At 33.2% G+C, this 22,571-nt stretch overlaps 3 protein-coding genes across 5 annotated transcripts; 2 read left to right on the top strand and 1 right to left on the bottom strand.

Annotated features, from left to right (window-relative positions):
• The first annotated feature begins 237 nt into the window (after positions 1–237).
• Positions 238–4,406, top strand: LOC122299438 (serpin-ZXA-like). 3 transcript variants are annotated; one of them, XM_043109725.1, is made up of 3 exons: positions 238–719; positions 3,250–4,057; positions 4,241–4,406. In XM_043109725.1, the coding sequence occupies exons 1-2, from the start codon at positions 327–329 to the stop codon at positions 4,027–4,029; spliced, it is 1,173 nt and encodes a 390-aa protein (XP_042965659.1). In that variant the 5' UTR covers positions 238–326; the 3' UTR covers positions 4,030–4,057; positions 4,241–4,406. The 3 variants fall into 3 exon arrangements, with proteins under 3 accessions (XP_042965659.1, XP_042965658.1, XP_042965660.1); XM_043109724.1 differs by having other exon boundaries at positions 3,250–4,266; XM_043109726.1 differs by lacking the exon at positions 238–719 and adding an exon at positions 1,007–1,172 and having other exon boundaries at positions 3,250–4,266.
• A 7,149-nt stretch (positions 4,407–11,555) lies between these two features.
• On the top strand, positions 11,556–17,915 carry LOC122299914 (nucleobase-ascorbate transporter 3-like). Its single transcript, XM_043110397.1, has 14 exons — positions 11,556–11,956; positions 12,878–12,975; positions 13,155–13,331; positions 13,826–13,926; positions 14,122–14,197; positions 14,316–14,375; positions 14,457–14,641; positions 14,732–14,828; positions 15,065–15,151; positions 15,288–15,346; positions 16,234–16,325; positions 16,426–16,503; positions 16,597–16,760; positions 17,407–17,915. Exons 1-14 carry the CDS (start codon positions 11,812–11,814, stop codon positions 17,623–17,625), a joined length of 1,638 nt encoding a protein of 545 aa, XP_042966331.1. The 5' UTR covers positions 11,556–11,811; the 3' UTR covers positions 17,626–17,915.
• A 1,294-nt stretch (positions 17,916–19,209) lies between these two features.
• On the bottom strand, positions 19,210–22,029 carry LOC122299921 (protein OSB1, mitochondrial-like). Its single transcript, XM_043110408.1, has 4 exons — positions 21,472–22,029; positions 21,197–21,335; positions 20,604–20,688; positions 19,210–19,972 (listed from the first exon to the last, which is right to left on the bottom strand). Exons 1-4 carry the CDS (start codon positions 21,792–21,794, stop codon positions 19,683–19,685), a joined length of 837 nt encoding a protein of 278 aa, XP_042966342.1. The 5' UTR covers positions 21,795–22,029; the 3' UTR covers positions 19,210–19,682.
• Positions 22,030–22,571: the final 542 nt, after the last annotated feature.

Raw genomic sequence — 22,571 nt, 5'->3', positions numbered from 1 at the left:
ATATTATTTTTAATAAAATTTACTTTTTAACTAATCATATGATATTAATGTATAAATTAATACATAATTATACTTATAATTATATATTTCTTTTCATAATAGTATGAGAATATCTTCTCCCACTTCCCAAGCCTATCCTTAATAAAGAAAGCTTTATCAAAATTAATACACGTGTCGATGGCGATTGGGATGTCACTTTTTAACAGGTGTAAATCTTAATTGTGTACGGCGGTACGCGTAGAATTTGATCCAAACTTCGTAATTCAGAGTCACACGCTCTTTCCTTTCCACTTAAGAAATCTGCCGGCCTCTCTAAAACAGCAACTATGGACCTACGGCAATCGATCAGCGACCAAACCGACGTTTCTTTGAGGATCGCCAATCGGTTACTGCTAAGCGAAGACGGCAAGAAATCGAACCTGGTCTTCTCGCCGTTGTCGATCCACGTGGTGCTGAGCCTCATCGCGGCGGGGTCTAAGGGCCCTACCCTCGACCAGCTGCTATCCTTCCTCAAGTCCAAATCCAGTGACCAGCTCAGTTCCTTCGATTCCGAGATCGTCTCGGTTGTATTCACCGACGGCAGTGCCAGCGGTGGGCCTCGCTTGTCCTTTGCCAATGGAGCTTGGCTCGACAAGTCCCTGTCTCTCAAGTCTTCTTTCAAACAGGCTGTGGAAAATTTTTTCAAGGCCTCTCTGGATCAAGTTGATTTTCAGAACCAGGTTAGCGCAATTCGACCCTAACCAGCTCTTTCTTAAATTGATATAGTTATTCACGGTCTTGAGTTTTTTTTTTTTGCGAGAAAGGTTTGCTGTTTTTCTCTTTTTTATTTTAATCTCTCTCTCTCTCTCTCTCTCTCTCCTAGTTTTCGTTGTTAGATGTTTACATATATTTTATTGACTAACAGAGCGTCTTATATTTACTCTGCCTGTGTGATTGCTGAACCCAAGGTGCGAACCTCAATGAAACCCACTCCATTTGGACGGAAAAACATCTAGTGAAAACCACACAGCATGTTTCTGAAACTATAAGTCTACTTGGCCTTCAAGAAAGCCCACTTCATTTGGACGGCAAAACGTTTTTGGCTAAACAGATTTTTTATCTCAATATTATACCGAGCAAGTAACTTGGCGGGAGTAAACTAAAAACTGCCCTCATTTTTCAGAAGTCCAATGGTAAGAAAATTGGTAGGTCGTTTTTTTCTTTTCTTTGGCTGAGAAGAAAACTGACCGTACAGTTGGGTATTATTCTTCACATTAATAGATAAAAACATTAATTACTTATCAAAAGATAATAGATGAAAATAATAGATGAAAACATTATTTTTTTCTCAAAAAAAAATAATAGATGAAAACATAATTGGTCACCATTCTATCCTACGAGTGATTTGGATGGAATTTTTGAACCCATTTGGGTAGTTTAGCGCTCTGATGATTTCTATTTGGTTCTCCAAGCCATGTGATTGATTTACAATGGATAGTTGTTTAACAGTGGACAAAGGTTTTTCCTTTCAAAATGTTAACTTGCTTTGCTTTCTGTTCTTATGGAGGAATTTATTGTCATGTTTTTAATTTAGAATGTTGGGGCCTTCACACGAACTATCTTTTGAATTATTATACTTGGATCATTACATAAAATAGCTGTTGACTAAGTGATTATGAAAAATCACAATTAAAGTGGCTGAGAAGTTAGGAAAAGCATATGGTACGGTATGGGCAGTTGAGTTTCTTCTAGTAAAAGATGCATCTAATACTATTTCCGAAGCTATGCCACCCTCTCCAGCTATCATGCCGGTGGGTTTAGCTGTGTAATGCCTTACTAAATCCCACATCGTGTGGGTAAAGTATGATAAAGGTGAATGAGTATGATAAAGTTCATTAAGTGCCATGTCTCACATTGATTCTTCACTAGGTGGAACCATGTTTTATTATGATTTGAAATAGTTTTAGAAGTAACTTTGATTAGTTATTTTGGTGTATAAGTTCACGTGTGGCTTGAGTTTTTGCTTGGGTCATTACAAACCCCGGGTTGACTCAAGTGGTAAAGGTCTTGGGCTTTGGGCTATGCTCCCTCCAGGTCTAAGGTTCAAATCCCCTTGGGTGCAAACAATTTCTAAGGGTCATTGGACTAGGGGATTTTCTCATTGAATTACCCAAAGTGCACTTTCGGGAAACTCTTTGCTGAGGGCCTATGCATCCCCGGAATTAGTTGAGACGTTGTTCCTAGACACCTGGTGCCAATCAAAAAAAAAAAAAAAGTTATTAATAATATGTGGGATTGGCTCAATGCGAAGGGGACCTTGATGTGAACATTAATGATGTAAGTGTGTGAGATTGTAGTGCACTGCTAAGTCCCATAATGGGAGATTAAAGTAATAAAAATGCATTAATTGTTAAGTCTCACATTGGTTCCTTACTTGGTGGAATTGGGCTTTATAATAATTCTAAGAAACTCTAATTGTAACCCCAAGGGGTTGGCCCAATTGGTGAAGGCCTTGGTCTTGGGGCTTGCTCCCTTCAAAGTCCAAGGTTCAACACCTCATGAGTGCAAACAATCCTTTGGGGCCACACCCTTTGGTGAAAAGCCAGTGATTTAACCAGTTCCATATGGGGAAACTTCCAAGGGTGCGGTGCACGAGACTAGGTTTTACTCTGTAGAGATGGGTCCAAAGGGCCCTGTCTTGGAGAAGTTCCCTGACATTTTAAAAAAAAAAAAAACCTCTCTAATTGTTACTAGTTTTTTTGGAATATTACTTATATGTGACTTTGGCTTTCCTTGAGTCATTGTAGGCAACAATTATCTTGATTTTCAAGAACGTACTGATACTTATATCTTTGGTCCTTATTCTTCCCGATTATGTGCTTCTCATTATATAAGTTTCACATTGTTGCTTTAATCTTTTATGGTCATGTTGAATTATCTTAGTATTTTTTGGATTTTCCATTTTCTTTGCAAAGATCTCAATCTTGCTTAACACTTACCACTCTCATAACTAGGAATGGTGTTTATATTCTTACTTTAGCCTAAACTAAACACTGTCTCCTTCTGCCTATATATCTAACGGATCCCTACAAACATAGCATGGTACAGTATACGTGGATCGATTCAATTTCCAAGCTGAAGTCTTTCTTAGTTGGTGATGTTGCACTTTTTTAATAGTTAGCATATTCGCTGCATTTGCTAGCTAGTTCTTAATACTTTTGTTCTGATATACTAATAGTAATATATTTCATTTTGACGGTTGCATTGAAGGCCACCAAAGTAATAAGTGAAGTGAATTCATGGGCTGAAAAGGAGACTAATGGCCTTATCAAGGAGGTTCTTCCTCCTGGGTCAGTTGATGGGACAACCAGACTCATCTTTGCAAATGCACTGTACTTCAAAGGAGCTTGGGGTGAGAAGTTTAATGCATCAGCAACAAAAGACTATGATTTCCATCTTCTTAATGGGAGCTCAGTTCAAGTACCCTTCATGACTAGCAAGAAGAAGCAGGTTGCCATTGCCTTCGATGGTTTCAAAGTACTTGGACTTCCTTATAAGCAAGGTGAGGATAAGCGCTGCTTTTCCATGTACTTCTTTCTTCCAGATGTAAAAGATGGTCTGCCATCTCTGGTGGAGAAAGTGAGTTCTGAATCTAGATTCTTGGATCACCATCTTCCTTGTGAGAAAGTAGAAATTGGCGACCTCAAGATCCCTAAGTTTAAGATATCTTTTGGGTTTGAAGCTTCTGATGTTCTGAAAGGATTAGGATTGGTGTTGCCCTTCTCTGGTGGAGATTTGACTGCTATGGTCGATTCACCTCTAAGCCAGAACCTCTATGTTTCAAACATATTCCAGAAATCCTTCATTGAAGTGAATGAAGAAGGCACAGAAGCTGCAGCTGCTTCTGCCGCTGTTGTGAATTTGAGATCCATAGGCTTTGCTGAAAAGATAGACTTTGTGGCTGACCACCCATTTTTATACCTGATCAGAGAGGACATGACCGGAACAGTGCTGTTTATCGGGCATGTGCTCAATCCTCTTGCAGGCTGAATGAACATGCATTCCAGTGAAAATGTGTTTTTAGTATGAGTAATGCTACATACAGTCGTGGAATTGCAAACGCCGCACAATCGCTTTGAAAAAGAGTGGGGTCTACGATTAAAAAGTTAGTTTTTTTTTTCATATGGGTCTCATATTAAATCATTTTTTTCAAACCGACTGCACGCCGCTTGCACAATCATGACTGCAAATATCATTTCTCTTTTAGTATATGGAATCTTACAATCATGAGGCCATCGTGATTAATAATTGTCTTGCTTGTGTGATGTATTTTGCTATTGTAAGAACTGCCCACCGTGGCTTAAAAGTGATTACCTAACATGTTGACCTTAAAATTATAATTAGCTGTCTTCAGTGTTTTTCTTAAATGTTATTTTTCTTGCCCTTCTAATGCATTGTTTTGGACTTGTTAACAAAGAATGCAAGCTCCATGGCTATGACGATTTCCTGTTGCATCTTTTATGTGAGTTCCTGTGCGGTGACCGTTGTCTGCTGTTCCTACGGGGTTTATTCAATAAGAGAAGTTTCACTAATTAGGCAGCTCAATTTCATGGGAGCCATTCCACCTGGGAACCTCGAGTGCTTAAGCTAAAGCAGATACCATGAGTAATAAGGAAATGATTTATGCAATTTTAGAGTGTATAAATTTTGCACTCTCTTTAGATAAAAAAGTTGATAAATATAGGATTCACTTGAAAATTTTTATTTTTTAATAGTAGGTTTTACTTTTTTTAAAAGGATTAAACACTGTTTGGATTTGTAAAGTGTTTCAGCTCATTTTATCATTATAATTTTTTTAAATTTTTACACAAAATATAATAAACAATTCAATATTTTTAAATCTCAATTCAACTTTTTTAAATCTTAAAACAATAATAATATTAAAAAAAATATTTTAATAATATTTTATTTATCTTTTATCTTTTATCTAAAACCATCTTTATCTCATCTTTAAATTCAAACTATGCAACCGTATATTAGCATTACTAAGAACACTAGTAGTGGCCTCAATAAAAAAATCGCATCAATATCTTACACAGCAACAAAACAAGGAAGTGGTAAAAGAAAATAAAATCACATCATCTAAGTATAGAAGAATCAAATAGAGGAATCAAACCGAATCCTAACGTTGGTGTTTAGGAAGATCATTTTTTAGTCTAAAAATAATATTTGGTCAGTCCCTTTAGCTCAAGAAATTTGGACAACTACATGATTTGAAGTTAAAAATATTGTTCATTTATTGACCCCACTACTATACTTTATTTGACACTTTAGTTATTTTTTGACTAAAATTTAACTTTAACTAACTCACTACTAGTGCTTTAAGTGATATGGAGGCTTCCATCAGGGTCTTGAGGATTTGGATTTGAGCCTTTTATAATCCAAATTCCTGACTATATTAAAAGTTAAATTTAGATCTACATTAAAGCCAAACGAGCTTTTAAATGTTTCAAGATCTTGAAGTTGAAATTATGATTGAATTAAAATAGAAATCCAAATCTAAATCTGAAATTCAAAATCCAAATTCTCCATTCTAAACGCACCTTAGAGATCCAAGATTCCAAGTACCATAAACTAATAATAAGTAACGAGGCACATGTTTTTGATCTGAGATTTAGGAGACACGATCTCTTTTAAGCCAGAAAAAGTGCTGCATTTGTCTTCTAAAAACCTTTTTTCCCATGACAAACTATATACAAAGAACTTCTTTAATTAATCCAAATAACTTGTTAAGAGTTACTCAAATAAGAAATAAAAAGTAATTAAAAAAGGGAGGAGTGAGGCATTTCATATGTTAAGATATATGCTTCTTGGTGCAACATTTTTAATAATTTTTTAAGTGAGAGAAGCATTATTGGTATAAAAATATCTTCTAAAATTTAATTTATTAATTATTTTATAATAAAAATAACTTTATAACCTAACTCGTAGCGAAAAAATAAAAAATGCAGTATCGTCAAATAAATAAAACTAGAAATAGACCAGCAACCAAACTAGGGAGTTCGAACATAAGACACTCACATACATCGACGAATGATATTTTAAATGAATGAAAAATAATATCACCTTACATAAATACTCCAATTTTAAAATATAGTTATAAAAAAAATAAATATGTATACAATGCTAAATAAACAAGCCCTGCATGTCTTTGGAAAAAATAAACTTAACTTAAAAAAAAAAAAAAAAGATTATTATATTTTTAGTAAAATTCACCTTTTTATAAAGTATCTTTGCATAATTTTTCTATTTAAAACTTCTATATTATTATGTAAAAAAAAATGAAAAATGATGATATGATTATCAAATATGTCCATCAAATATATTCATTCATATTTTTATTTTTTTATTTTTTATTTTTTTCAATTGTTAAGAAAGTGATTATTAATAATTTTTTTTTTATTTTTTTCTTAATGATTTAAGATGTTTAAAAAATATTTAAAAAAATCATTTATATTAATGTGGGCATATTTGATTGGAAAGAGTTTATCTTAAAACATGATCCGGGGAATTTCGGGGGTTTTACACCATCTAATAAGAGAGTGCCACGTCAGAAATTCATGAACCCTACAGTGGGTTCACTCACACGTTATTCTCGTTTGTTTTCTTCAATCCGTTCCCTCTCTCTCTCTTCCACTTCACTCTCTCTTCCTCACCGTCAAGCTCCCTCTATTTCCATCAGACAAAGCCCACTTTACAGCTCTCTGCATTTCTTTCATCGCCAAAAATGATAAGAATTCCTATCACTTACAAAAATGTTTTCCGTTGAATGGTGGAGAAATGTAACTAAATCTTTTTTTTTTTTTTCCAGAATTTTTTTTCCCATCAAAGCTCCATTTCTTAGATCTTACCGATAAAGATCCAGTTCTTTCGGATTTTAAATGCTTGAAACTTACCATCTGAGTATGAGGCAGTGCAAAACAGATTTGGATACCCTTGCCGAAATCTAAGATTTATCTTGTTCACTTTCACAAAACTTTCATCTCATCTCATTTTATTTTATCTCTATCTCATCTTAATTATTATAATTTTTTTAAATCTCCATACAAAATAAATAAATAATTCAACTTTTTCAAATCTTAATACAATTTTTTTAAATTTCAATACAAAAATAATATATTTTAATAATATTTTATTTAATTCATTTTATCTCAAATCTCTAAAAACAAACAAAGCCTGACACTGATTTGTTGTAAATGGTTTTGATGTTTACTATGTTGTGAGATAGACTCAGTAATATTTTACTTATGCGGGTCGATCAATGAATGAAGTTCATTTTTATGAAAAAAAAAACAAAACAAAAAAAGAATACAAAGAGAGAGAGAGTAGAGAGAGATTGCATATGGTGGTTTGATTTCTAAAATGAATTTTGTTACGTATAAATAAATTTGTGCACTAATTTATATATTAATATTAATTTTTTTATATTTAAAATTTAAATTAATATTATTTTTGATAAAATTTACTTTTTAATCAATCAAATTATATTAATATTAATACATAATTATATTTATAACTAAATTTTTTCTTTTAAAAAGTAGACGTGGGGAAGATTGCACTTGGGGAGTGTTCAATTTCTGTATGTTGCATCTATTGTAAATCAACTATACCTGCCACGTCTCACCCTCTTATTGGAAGGTGTAAATCTTTTAATCACACAACATCCGGCGTGCAGGGGCTCCCGAATACTATTCCTACTGAAATTTCTTACCGAATTATATTTTATTTTTTTAATATTTTTTTTATTTCGTGATTAAGAAAATTATTTTTAAATAAATTTGTGATTTTTTTATTTTTTAAAAATATTTAAATAGTTTTAAAAAATGTTTAAAAAAAGTAAGAAAAAAAATATTACTTTTGGATGAGGATTCTCTATTCTTGTGGGCGTAGCACTTCCCTATTTAATATTTGAAAATCACTAGTTTCATAGAAATTGTGTACCGAAATTTTTTATCAAAAATTGTTTTAATTTGTTTTATTTAGTGATTAAATAAGTATTTTTAAATAAATATATGATTTTTTTTTAAAAATATCTAAATAGTTTTAAAAAAATGTTGAAAGAAAAATTTAAAAAAAAAAAAAGAAAAGAGAAATGAACTGATTTCTCTGAAACTTGGACGTAGCAACCTCCTTGATATTCATCATGACAATGTCCAAAAAGAATTTACACATATGATTACTCGGATAATTTAAGGTCGGTGACAACTGACACTTGATAGCGTGTTTGTTTTTGTTTTTATGTGTTCTTTGAAACTTGGGAAATTTGAATCACAATCACAATGACGTAGAAAAGCAACCGACCCAGTGAACGAAATTAAGCACGTAGCTGCCGCTCAGGTTCATTGTCTCGCCCCGCATTGCACGCCTTTCACATGGCTGCCTCCGTACTTTCCATGCTTTCAAACGGCTATGTTCTGTTCACTCTCTCGCTTTGCACAGACATCTACGTAGCTCCCCTTTTCCTCCCAAATAATTTAGAGGAACCATGCTTTTACGTAAATTTTTATTATAAAATAGATATAAGATATCATATAAAATTAAATTAATTTATAAGTTTATTCTTATATAATTTTTTAATAATTATAGTACTTCTTATCGAATAAATTTATAAATCTAACTTATTTCATAAAATCAATTCAATAAAAAATATTTGCTCATTTCTTATAAATATATTTAATATCTTATTTACAAATAATATAAGATTTATTCCTCTATATCCTCACACATGTATACATCCGTATTTTTTCTGATTTTTGTTACAAGATAAGTAATGTGGACTCACATTCGTCCTGTGACAAGCTCTGATATTAAGAAGAAAGTTATAAACCTAAATCATCTCATAAAATTAATTTACTTATAAACATACTTAAGACCTTATCTAAAAATAATATATGATTTATTCATCAATACTCATGAGCTACCATTTCGATGTTAATCTAATATCTTGGTGAATTAATATTCTCAATATTTTATTTTATTTTTTTTTATTTTTATAAAAAATTGTAAAGATTAGATAAGATGATATGATTTGTATAAACAAACCAGGCTTTAAAAATCACAACTTTTGTATCAATCACTTTAAAAAAGTGAATAAATACGAAATCTATTTAAAAAAATTAATTTTTAAATAATAAATTCTTTTTTTTTTAATAATTACAAAATATTTACACATTTCACGTCGATCATACATAACAGTAGTCACTAATTTTTATTTGTCATTGTTGGTAGCCACAGCTTTTGCAAAGCAACTTTTGTTTTTGCAAATGTTGGACATATGTCTTCAGCTTTATTACATAAATTGCTTTTAAAATAAAAAGGCAAGTAGAGATTCAATGATTCATTCTCATTCTCTAGAAGATAAAGGTCCAAAATTTAAAAGGTTCTAAAGTTGACAAGAGAAAAAGTTGAAGGGATAAGAATTTAGGATTAGGATCGATTAGGCTGGATTGAACCTCGTTACAGCCAATGAAATGGCTTTGAAAATATTCCATGCTTTTTCGTTTTTGTAAAAGATAGGCGTGTTGCATCAAAGTAGGTTTACATTGGGATAGAAGGTAAATGCTCAAGGAGTTATCATGGTAGTTAAAAGTCGTGAGTGCGTAAGCATAATGTAATTATTTTTAAAAAATTAAATAAATAAAAAATTTATATAAAAGAAATTAATTTATTAATAATAGACCTTATTTTTTTTTAAAATAACTGTACGATACTTACATATTCTACGATTGTATGCAGCATTAATCATATACTTATTATAATGGTTTTTCAATATAATGTCTATTAAATAGAAGGGATAAATTACCAATAACTCCCTTTATCCGGTTTGAGATTACATTTTTGTGCAATTTTTTTTAGAATTAACCTATCGTATTATTACAAGTTTAGAATTAATCCCCTCCATCACATGTGGAAAACAAGGTGAAATGCTCCACCTAGCAAAGGGAATAAATTAAAAAAATAAATGAAAAATATCTCTTAAGATATATGATTCATTAAATTGATTTTTATTAATTTTAAAGTAAATATGATGTATTCAATTAATTAAGGGTGTAAAAATTTTTAGGCCTCATTTGAGTTACAAAGATAAGACGAGATGAGAAATCTATAAATAGTAATAAAATAATTTATAAATAATGGTGAAATGGTTTGACTTAATATGTTTTATAGAATTTTAAGAAAGAAGAGAAAAAAAAAATTAAATAAAAATATTACAAAGTTAAAATATTATTAAAATATAATTTTTTAATACTATTTTTATTTTGAGATTTGGAAAAGTTGAACTATTTTTTGTATTTTGTTTGAAAGTTTGATAAAGTTGTAATAACTAAATTTTGATTAGATAAAAAAGTTAAAAATTCGAAATTGAAATATGTTTATATTTAAATAGTATTTAAATAATGAGGTAAGATATGATAAGATGGGTTGAGACCATCATCTATGAAATCAAACGGGATGTTTAGAATACTCTCATTAGTTTTTCAATTGTAAATCCAATGGGGTGTTTAGCTAATAGAGTTTCAAAATGTGTTATATTGGATTATGCAAATGTAAGAGGAGATGACTTTTTGTTACAGTAAATTAGTGTTGTGGGTCAAATTTGATGGTTACTAGAGCATGACCAAAAGGAATAAAATAATATTTTCTTCCTTACTTCTTACTATGATTTGGTTGTAGCAATTTTTTTAGGACTATAATATTATTATTAATTAATATATAATCAGTAGAATGATAAAATATAATAAAATTAAATAATTTAAAAATTTTTAAAAATAAATTAATATTATTTTATTATTATATAAAAATATACATATAATCTAATGTAAAAATTGGAAGTAAATGGAATAACTAAAGATAAATTCATATCGTATTAGTTAAAATTTAAGTTTAAGTTTCACTATTCCAAAAGAAAAAATCTTCACAACCTCCCAATATTCTAATACCTTACTTTTTTTTTAATTTTTATTATTTTATCTTTTATCAAATATTTAATATATAAATAATGAATAAAATAATTAAATTAATTTTAAAAAAATAAATTCAAAAAAAATATTAAAAATTTGAAAAAAAATAAAATATTAGAGTATTAAAAAATTATGTAGCAAAACTCATTCAAAACAGAGTGCTTTAAAGAACTCTCTTTTATTTTAGCTCAAAAAGATCCAATACCTTTAAATTTTTTCATAAAATAATGAAGAGGTCTGAGTTGTCGATTTCTTATTACAGCGAGTAAAGCACGCCAGGTAAACGATGCAAAGTTGCTTGTTGACCAAGGAAATGGCAAAATAGTAATATAAAGAAACTTGAAAGCGAGTTTTGTGAGATTAGTTAAGGATAAAGGAAAGTACATATAAAACTTCCTCGAAGACTGCAGTCCCGTTGCCTTTTGCCCATACGCTATTTTGTGTGTACTATGCCCCTCTGTCTGTAGACTGTACACACATGGCACCCTTAACGTAGTTACGTAATCCCATGCGCTCTCTCTCTCTCTCTCTCTCTCTCAATCTGAAGGAGACTTTATGCATTAATAAATGACCTGAACTTCCCTATGAGCTTCCTTTTTAGTTGAAAACGTCAACTGGGCTTACTTTTGAATTCTATTAATTCTCGCCTTGCCTTCTATTTTCCTTTTGTATTTCTCTCTTTTCGGTTATTTAAGAGCTTCTGTGTGGTGTGGTACAGCAATAAGACCTACCCCAGTGAGCAATACAAGAAGAAGAGGAAGAGCTATTACAGTTTTAAAAAGGGAAAGAACGAAGGAAGAGAGAGAAGAAGATGGTGGAAACGGCAAACAACCACCAGCAGGCGTCGGCGCCTCCGCTCCCAGCGCTGCCTCTTGGAGCCGCGAGAGGTCCCACTTGGCCTCCCGCCGAGCAACTCCAGCAACTCCAGTACTGCATTCAATCCAACCCTTATTGGCGTTAGTCTCTCTCTTTTCTCTCTATGTCATCAACTCTATGTCAAATGTATATTATATTTTGCCTAAGAGTTTAAAAAAATTATAATGATTATATCATATCTTTATCTCATCTACCAGACCAAAACAGGCAGTAGTTCAGTTCGTGCAGGATACTGATTTTTTTATTTAAAGTTATGTAAAGGAGGGAAAATAAAGGTAAAGTTGAAGATTCTGTGATAAAAAGTGGACACTTTTTGGTGTTATTTTGTCGGTTTAGGAAGAATTTCCACATTTTTATGTGGTGGTATTGAGAGAGAATCACAAAAATTTGATTTCATAATTCATATACCTTAGTTCTTGTTATTTTCCTCTTAAATTTGCGGATCGAACTCTCAGGGGTTAGCTCGAGTGGGTGAAGTCCATGGTCTTTGATATGTTTCCCCATGTCAAAAGTTCAAATCTCTTTGAGTGCAAATAATCTATAGGGCTATGGTACTGATAAATTTTCTCCTTAAATTATACAAAGTGCATTTGTGAAAAACTTCTTATCAAATGCCTCTGCACCCAGGATTAGTTGGGACGTTATTACTGGACATCTTATGCCAATCAAAAAAAAAAATATATATATATCGCTTCTTCTTGTCGTAGTAATTAGTTCCTCTTCTCTTTCATTATTTCATGTTTAATTGAAATAAGTTTTGAACATTAGTGATCTGAAGGTTAGTAATTTGTGTTAATAAATAACTGATTCCACAACTTATCCTACTTTAGACGAACTTTCCATATCACCAAAAGATGTATTTTTCCAAAAATAAAAAATTGCAGATCACCTTTTTTTAGAATTTTTGGTCTTAATTACATGTTGTGGATATTCTGAAGCTAATTACTTTTTAAAAAAATTTTAATGCAACTAATTACTTTTAATTAACTGAAATTTTACAGCGGAAGCATTCTTACTGGCATTCCAGCACTACATCGTAATGCTTGGAACTACCGTTTTAATTGCTACAACACTAGTGCCTCGCATGGGCGGGGACCATGTAAGTCTTTTATCCAAGATTCGAATATATATATATATATGTATGTATGTATGTATGTATGTATGTATGCTTGTATGCATGTAGACAGACATGCATGTATATTAGTACATATAATCAAGCTGAATTCGATGGACTACAACTTTGCTTTAATATTCCAAATTCTCTGTTTATGCAAACAGGGTGATAAAGCCCGTGTTATTCAAACAATACTTTTTATGGCGGGACTGAACACATTGCTTCAAACGATGCTTGGGACGAGGCTCCCTACAGTGATGGGTGCATCATTTGCATTCTTCCTACCAGTGTTGGCAATTATCAATGATTTAGGTGATGAGGACTTCACAACTGGGCATGAGGTATGTAAACTTCAAGCAATGTGACTGCAAAGTGCAAAGCAAAAAAGGGCAACCTAGTTAGAAATTGGTTGTTTCTCAAAGTTGTTGTCTTGGTGATATAAGACATGACATGTTTCTACACCATCGTTCTAAAGTTTTTGTTACTTTATGGTAGTACAATACCGTCTAAATGGGCTGATATGGCACGGATTATATGTTTAATTTTTGAATTCTTCAATGGTATGTGTGCTTTTTTAGTAACATGTACTGTTTTTATTTTCCATTTCCCTTGCAAGTTCACTCTATTCCTCATACGATGATGTTGTAACCTTGGGACATACGTCTTTGTACTGCTGATAACTAACTTTTAGGACAGTTGAGGTTGCGTGCTTAGCTGGTTTACCATCAAATTACCTTGCCTTCTTATTCTCAACTTTAATTTTTCTGGCATGTTATATATTTTGAGTATTTGAGGCATTGGATTTTTTTCATGATTATAATGAGGTTGCTTGCAGAGATTTGTCCACACAATGAGAACAATTCAAGGATCCATGATTGTATCTTCCTTTGTCAACATTATTCTTGGATATAGTAAGACATGGGGGAATTTGACAAGGTAATGTAATCATTGATATCGAAAAGAAATTCCCTCTACACAACAAAATCAACACTTACAACTCTTTTCCATCTTAATTCTTAAGGATTCTGGCTTGGAACATAGTCCTGATTTCTAGTTTTATTTTTTATTTTTTTATTTTTTTAATAAATTTTTTTTGTTAAACTATTCTCACTTTGCTTTTCTCCTCCCCAGACTATTTAGTCCGGTAGTTCTCGTACCGGTGGTTTGTGTTGTGGGTCTTGGTCCATTCATGAGGGGCTTCCCAGTGGTAATTCTCTAAAGGGGCACTCTAATGTTTTGGTGGCTTTGAAAGAAAAAAATCAAATCACTTATCAAAAAGGAAAGAAAATAATCACATCCATATCTGACTCGTATGTTCTATGCAGCTTGCTAACTGTGTGGAGATTGGCCTGCCCATGCTTATTCTTCTGGTTGTTGCCCAGCAGGTTATTTATCTTTCTCGAAATCCTGCCTTGATGCAAGATTCCTCTATAAAAGTCTGATGAGCTGTGTGATTTTCTGTGCAGTATTTGAAGCGCATCATTCCTAGGGCCCATATCATACTTGAGAGGTTCGGTTTGCTTTTTTGCATTGGTATCATCTGGGCTTTTGCAACTATCCTCACAGTGGCTGGTGCTTACAACAACGTACCAGAGCAGACTAAAATGAGTTGCCGCACAGATCATTCCTTCCTCATACAATCTGCTCCATGGTATGTTCAGATAATGGGGTACACTGTTCCCTGTTGCATTATGGGTCCTTCTGTACATAATTTGTTTTGACTTCTTTTTTGGCATTCTAGGATCAAAATTCCCTACCCATTTCAGTGGGGTACTCCGATATTCAGAGCAAGCCATGTCTTTGGAATGATAGGGGCAGCACTCGTTACATCTGCAGAGGTTCATTCGCTGTTCCAAAAAAAATTCCAATTTAGAATCTTTTGAAAAATTCATTATTATGTCTTGTATCAGCCCATTATAAATAGTTGATTGACCTACCCTTTTGTAATAGATTTCCACAAACATGGCTAATGTTTAAATATTGGAACATTCCACATTGATGTATAGAACCTATAAGTTCAATTTAGTTCATTGGTCACTTTTCCTTGATGAAGTGTTCATTAAACTTTTGGCAGTCAACTGGAACATTTTTTGCAGCAGCACGTCTTTCAGGTGCTACACCCCCTCCAGCACATGTTCTCAGCCGAAGTATTGGCCTTCAGGTACAGCCATGTGCTGTCATGCCTCTCGCTCAATTGTGTAAAAATATATATGTCTATGATTGCTTTAGCAGAAGATGAATGAATACTGATATTGCTATTTAGAATGTAAAATTAAGGCTTATATCATCCAATGCAGGGTGTCGGCCTGCTGCTTGAAGGGATCTTTGGTGCTGCTGTTGGTACCACTGCATCTGTGTAAGAAACCAACACTTTATGATCAATATACTAATCTGTTTTGTGTCTTCTCTTGGCATGAGCGTCAACAATTCCTATAAATGTTCAGCAAAACAATTATTGGGATAGTAGTTTAGGCTGGTAGTTTAGTATGCTCCATTGTGGACCACTCAGGTCCTGTTGGGGCCAGGTTGTGCTCAGGTCCTGTTGGGGCCAGGTTGTGCTTGTCTTATATGTCTAGCTACTTATCATAGAAGCAAATTTGTAAGATCATTCCTATAAATGTTCAGCAAAACAATTATTGGGATAGTAGTTTAGGCTGGTTGTTTAGTATGCTCCATTGTGGACCACTCAGGTCCTGTTGGGGTCAGGTTGTGCTCAGGTCCTGTTGGGGCCAGGTTGTGCTTGTCTTATATGTCTAGCTACTTATCATAGAAGCAAATTTGTAAGATCATGATACATTGTAACATGACTTTCATACAAGGTTTTTGTATATCTATTATGTTATATAAGGTGATTGAGTTTAATTGTTCTGCAACTCTTCATGATTTTCACATTATAGATGGAAAGTTAATATTAAATCAAGCAACACGCTATTGGCTACCAAAAGATCACTGCCATATACTGTTATTAATCTCCACATAATCAAGTTATTAATTGTTAATATGGATTATGGGAATTTATAAGGTTTTAGTAATGAAATTTACTTCATTAAGAAAATAATATATTAATCAAGCAACTCCTGAACAAGCTTGAAGTAAACCAATCAGGAATACAAAATTTAATTCATTGATAAGTTCAAACTTGGGTTCATGTCTTGATAAAAAATAAATGAGCATAGCTTGAACATTCAATACTCTGTTTGACTAGGCTTCATTACAACTCTACTTGTTGGGATAATGTTGTAGTGAAAATGTTGGCCTCCTCGGACTGACTCACATAGGGAGCAGAAGGGTGGTGCAGATTTCAACTGCTTTCATGATCTTCTTCTCCATATTTGGTTTGTATCTACTTCCACCATGAGTTTCCTTACCAATTACCTACAATCTTGGGTTTTATGCATTATTCATCTATAATTGTGTAACCTTTTGTTCTTTCAGGGAAGTTTGGTGCCCTCTTTGCATCTATTCCTTTATCAATATTTGCTGCCATCTACTGTGTTTTATTTGGCATTGTTGGTGAGTGATTTTCTTCTTCTTGTAATTAATCTGTTTTAACATTGTTGATGACTTCTTAAAGGAAAATTTGCTCTCCTGTTTCTTTATTCACAGCTGCTGTTGGGATCTCGTTCATACAGTTTGCAAATAATAATTCGTTGAGAAACATCTACGTTTTGGGTCTGTCCCTGTTCCTTGGAATATCAATACCTCAATATTTTGTGACAAACACCGATCAAAATAATGGCCATGGACCAGTAAGAGCAGATGGTCAATGGGTAAGTAGAAATGCTCTGCTTTGCTGTGATAATGGGTAATATGTTTCTTTGGCTGTATGTATTCCATTTTAGAATATTTAAATCCTCCATGTTGTCCATCTCCCACAATTTTGTCTCGGCATCTCATAGAAGGTAAGATTTGAGACGAGGTGACATTCGGATTTGAAAAAGTTGAATTGTTATTATATTTTGTTTGGGAATTTGAGAAAGTTATAATGATGAAATGAGATAATTTGAGTGTTTTTCAATCCAAAAGACCCCCAATATGATTATGTTGATTCTTCACACTATCTGAAGAAGTTCTTTAGCTATTCAAAAGTTGAAGTTATGTTAGAGAAGTTGATGATAAATGCCTGTCAGCTAATTATTCTGAAAGGAGGAAAAAATAATCAATGCTAGCCAATACATTAACTCTAATTTATAATGAGGAGTGCTACAGCTATAAAGAGATTAGATAAAAGTAATCTTAAAAATTGACATAATTTGATATAATCCGTCATATCTGCTTTACAATAAAAGTAGCTTTACAATCTGACAAATCATATGAAGTTATATTAGTTTGTAAGATTATTTTTGTATAATCACTTTGTGGCTAGATTATTTCACATTTATATTTTATATGGTTTGATTGTTTGTGGTTTTGCAGTTCAACAACATTGTGAACACAATATTCTCGTCGTCACCGACTGTGGCAATGATCGTTGGGACGCTGCTTGATAACACGATTGATTGGAAGAGCACAATCAATGATAGAGGAATCCCATGGTGGGTTCCCTTCCAAAACAGGCATGGAGATGTAAGAAATGACGAGTTTTACAGTCTTCCCCTGAGGATAAATGAGTATATGCCTACTAGATTTCTTTGAATGACTCAAAAGTTTCTTACCCGTTTGTACATGATGGCTGTAAACTAGGAGGAAAATATTGGTTTGTTGTGTGTAAAACGATGTTCTAAACATAGATTGTACTTTCACCAGCGCCGAGACATTGTGGTTTTTTTATTTTGCATGTCCTGAGCTTCTTCATCCCCCATCCGAGTCTCGGAATGATCACTGTATTGATCAAACGGTTAAGAATTTTTGGGGTATGTGATGAAAGGTCCCAAGATCTCTGAGATAAGTTTGCAATAGAAATGTACAGAGTAAATATTAGCTAAGAGGCTATATCTATCCTATCCTCCTTTTTACATATTTTCGCATATACTTTTGTATCAGCATATGATGAGCTCACTGTGATGAGGTATATGCTTTAGAAAACATGTAAAAATAAGGCAGATTAATGAACTAAATGAATAGTTTATACTAAAAGAGGAAAAACTAGTGTGCAATTCCGTGCACTTCTTTTAAAAAAAGAAGAAAATCTTTAATCCGCATGAAAAGATCAGCTCACTCTCTTTTTTTCTTTATTTATAAATGGAGTGTTTAGGACTAAATTTAATATTTAAAAAAAAAAAATGTGTGATTTAATGATAGAAACAGACTTGAGAAACTTGTTTGATGCCCTGTCTTCAATGGCTTTCCAATTAAAATAGAATTAAAGGAAAAGTGGTAAAATAAGTTACAAAAATAGAATGTGCAGTTCCTTTTGCATACTTGCGCATTCTATTAATGCGATGAACTGTATCATTTTTTTTAATATAAAATAACTATTTTAGTTAATTATATCAATAAAATGTATAAAGAATATGCAAAAATGACTATATATAACATAACTCAATAAGTTATATGTATATGTTACTCTTAACAAAGAAGATTTATGTTTTAATCATCCGTGGGCATAGTTATTGAGTGCTCAGCAAATGAAAAAACTAATTATAATAAGCAAACATTAATCGAGCTCCTATTACAACAACATTAAGGAGAGTAATCAAGACCAGCTCATGGGTATTGTGAGGATTATGAAACCAATCGTACAGTACTAGAATACAACAGATACATGACAAACAGTTGCGTTGGCATTTCCATGACTTTCAAGTAATTCAAACCTAAACGCAGCAGAACAGAAGTAAACCCCAAGCCTCTAGAGATGCATTCGCTCTCAGTGCAGTTGGGTCATGACTCCAATTTGAGGTGATACAAAAGTTGTTTCAGCATATTTAGATTATGTGCTTTATAACCATATAATGTCGGAAAAGAGAGCAATACTCTCCCACATCTTCCAAGAGGCAATACGGCTAATCAGTGATTCCCATGCTAAGAAAGGAATGACAAGCTCCAACCCACCTGTTTCCCAAATCACTTATCACCTGGATTTTGTGGTATCTATTTTGAGCAATGGTTTGAGGAAATAAAAAAGCAGGTCTTTCTTTCCCTTATTACTCAACTGAATTTTTCCATTTCACTTGAAAATCTGGGAGGGACTTGATGTTGCAAGTATACAAGGTGGCAATGCTAAATGCAAAGGCAAATGCAAGACAGCAAAAGCTAAAATAAACTAAGAAAATGAACCAATATCCATCAACGATAAATGCTCATTAAATCCAAAAAAGAAACTTTCGGTGCCAGTTTGCTTATCCTAACTTAGTTTTAATAAAGAAAAAGTTTATAGAGATGCATTATGAGTTCAAGATGTTGCTATTATGCCATCGTGAAGGGGCCCTTGAAGTGGCTACGCTATACAAGGAAAATAAAGCCAGAATAATTTAAGAAACTTTCTATTCATCTTTGTCGTGTTGGTACCTGTAACCTGCTGTACAAAGAACTGAATACAGTAAGCCTTGGTGCTTGACATGGCCAACTTCTGAGAGTGAGATATGTGCTTGGAGATGTACAAACTTAATTTTTCATGCTTAAATTTGTGCTGAGTATCAATAGATACATTATTCTTTGTGCTTCCAGCTAGATATCATGAGTAAGACCGTAAAATCCTCAATATAAGCAATGTGCAACAGCAGAAAGTTCTTCGAAGGCCTGCAGACTCATCCCTATTCATCGTACACCCACATGGAGACATGGGAACGAGATCCTACATGATCACTTTGGCCTTTTTCTGCCATTTTTGTATCAAGCAACTCGAGTTGTCTTTTAATCCATGGAGGATCATTGGGTTTCAACCAGAGAACTTCACCGGTATCCTTGTGCTTGAAATCTGGCCATGAAGGATTTACCTTCCCTAAATCCTTCTGTTTCCTGTTATCCCACCATTCATACGGATTGGAGAAAAACACTTGCCACAAGTGAAGGCGGTTTTCATGCACCTCCAAGCCAGCCACACCTTTAGAAGCATAGATAAGAATGTGAAAACCAAATTAACACATAAGTGAATATCTTTTAAGGATTGCCATAATAAAGGTAATATTAGTTCTTGGCAAAAATGAAACCTATAATTAATCATGCAATTGCATGACTCATGGCAAGTTAAACAACAACGTGACCCCTGCTAAACTGATTTATCATTCGTCTCTCATCAAAAGCTCCAAATGACTCACAAGGAGCATGTTGGACTCATTTTAAAGGCTGTATGGCATGATATAACTTAACATGAGGTGGGTCAGTCAAGGACCTAGACAATTACAAACCTCAAACTTCATAAACAAAATGCCAAAATCTTTCAATCAGCACTTGCGCTAAAGGATCAATGTAACTATATGCATGTAAACCATCATCCCGCAAGCCTCATTTGAGCTGTTTCTCAGTCCCCTATACAAATAGTGTACAGACAACTCACTCCATTTAAAAAGCATGCCTTGTTTTAGTTACTTGCTTTGTAGCTTTCAAGCCATGTCCAATGTCCACCCAACTCCAAGAAAAAAGAAGGAAAAGGAAGAAAAAAAAAAATGCTGAGCCAGAAATATTAGAAGACAGTGGAAAATTGTGATACATTTCGACTGGAGTTAAAAGTTTACCCGCTCCGAATTGGGACCCCTCAACTTTTTGCCTGGTTGGGCCTTGACCACTTTTGCTGACATAATTTAATTCTTCTACGGTGACCTACAAAGAACGAACAGAAGGATTATAGATATAGAGGCCGAGCAGTGTTTTTCACTAGCATGCAGATATCAGAAAAGGTTAAAGGTCTAGGTGAAGTTATTACATCAGTATGTGCTCTTAATCTATTAGCAAGCATATTTACTAGTTTCTGTCCTAGATAGGTCCATCCCAGTCGTTTAGCAGCTATTTCTATAAAACCTATACCGAATATGATTGGCAAATTGGAAAAGTAAGCGAAAAAAAAATATAAATTGAAAGCTTGAACAGCTCTCGGAGCTAAGATGTAAGATGAGCCCAATACCCACTAAATTGGTTACTGCAATGCCCAAGATTAAAGAATGAGTAGACCCTAACTAATTCAGTCTTCAAAAGAAGTGACAAACAATCTCAATCACCCAGTATGCCACCAGAACATCAATTAGTGATGTTTGAACCAATTTCTTGCAGGGAACAATTTTGATGACCCAATAAGTTTTTTTTTTTTTTTAAATGTAATTAGCTTCTTTACCTTGTAATGTGTTTCGAGCTTTCCACCCTCCTGACCCTTTGTATAAGACCCTAAACGACCTGAAACATAAACAAAATCTTTTGGTTTCAAATGCTCTAAAGACATTCTTGCCATCTCGTCCCACATATCCAGTAGTATCCTGTTAACAGATTGCATAATTGTAAGTTCCCAAAAAAGGTAGCAAACTTGAAAACTCCATCACCTTCCAGATAAAAAAAAAAAAATTTGATTGGGTTCGAATAGAATAAGAAATACAAATACAAGACGTGCCGGACCTAAACTTGCGGTCTGAATCAGGGGAGGCTTTCACGGAGAGCTGAGTGTAGACGCCAAAGCGACCAGGTTTCACCGTTTCTTTGATCCTCAGGGGGGGTAACTCCACCGACCCAATAAAGCTAACGGAATTCACCAATTGCTGCGTCAACGTTATGGTCGTCGGGCGCTGGAATTTCAGAGTGTGCCCGTATACTTCGCTGCCGCCCTCGACATCCTCAGCGAAGAATTTCGTTGGCGGCGGCGATCTCGGGCTGGCGGCCGAGCTATGCAGAGAAAATCGGGTCGCATTCCTAATTAAGCCTCCGAAACGGTGCGCGCTCATGTGTCTACGAAGGCGTAGACAAATCAGAAAAGCGAATTCCAGACGGCGGGGGTTCTGGCAATTGGGTTAGCCGGCGTGGTTAGGGTTCGGAAGATCCGTGGATGAAATCCTTGCTTGCTTGGGGCATATGTATACTATAGTCGTTGTAGCAGTACTTTTGGATTGAAAAATAACAAAAAAGTGATCAACATTTAGCAAGCTGAGAGAACTGAAGCGAATCTTGTCAGGGAGAAGAGAATGAGTTTTGCTATATAAGTAAAATTGCTCATGATTTTTTTTTATATTTAAAATTTAAATTAATCTTATTTTTAATAAAATTTATTTTTTAATTAATTATATTAGATTGATGTACATATTAATATATAATTATACTTGTAACTAGATTTTTTCAAAAACAATATAGATTATGGGGGCAAATCTTAAGAATGCAGATGATAATTTTGTGAATAAAGTAGATATGATTCGTAAATATTAATAAAATTATTTGAACTAAATATTTATTAGATTTTGAGAGAGGAAAGAAATAAAATTAAATTAAAAATATTATAAAATTTTAATATTAGTATAATATAATTTTTTTTATATTTGAAAAAGTTGAATTTTTTTTTAAATTAGTTTAAAAATATTTATTAAATAATATTTGAAAATGAACTAAGATGGAATGAGATGAGATAAAATTTATTTTCAAAAATGTCCTAAGTGATCAAGGGTTTTATGGATTTCCGTGTATTTTAATAATGAAAAATGAGATTTTTATTTTTATATGGATAAGTGTTA

The sequence above is a fragment of the Carya illinoinensis genome, chromosome 16 (assembly GCF_018687715.1).
Source record: "Carya illinoinensis cultivar Pawnee chromosome 16, C.illinoinensisPawnee_v1, whole genome shotgun sequence".
Lineage (NCBI taxonomy): Eukaryota > Viridiplantae > Streptophyta > Magnoliopsida > Fagales > Juglandaceae > Carya > Carya illinoinensis.
The sequence above is the reverse complement of the archived record's forward strand: the minus strand, read 5'-3'. Positions and strand labels throughout refer to the sequence as shown.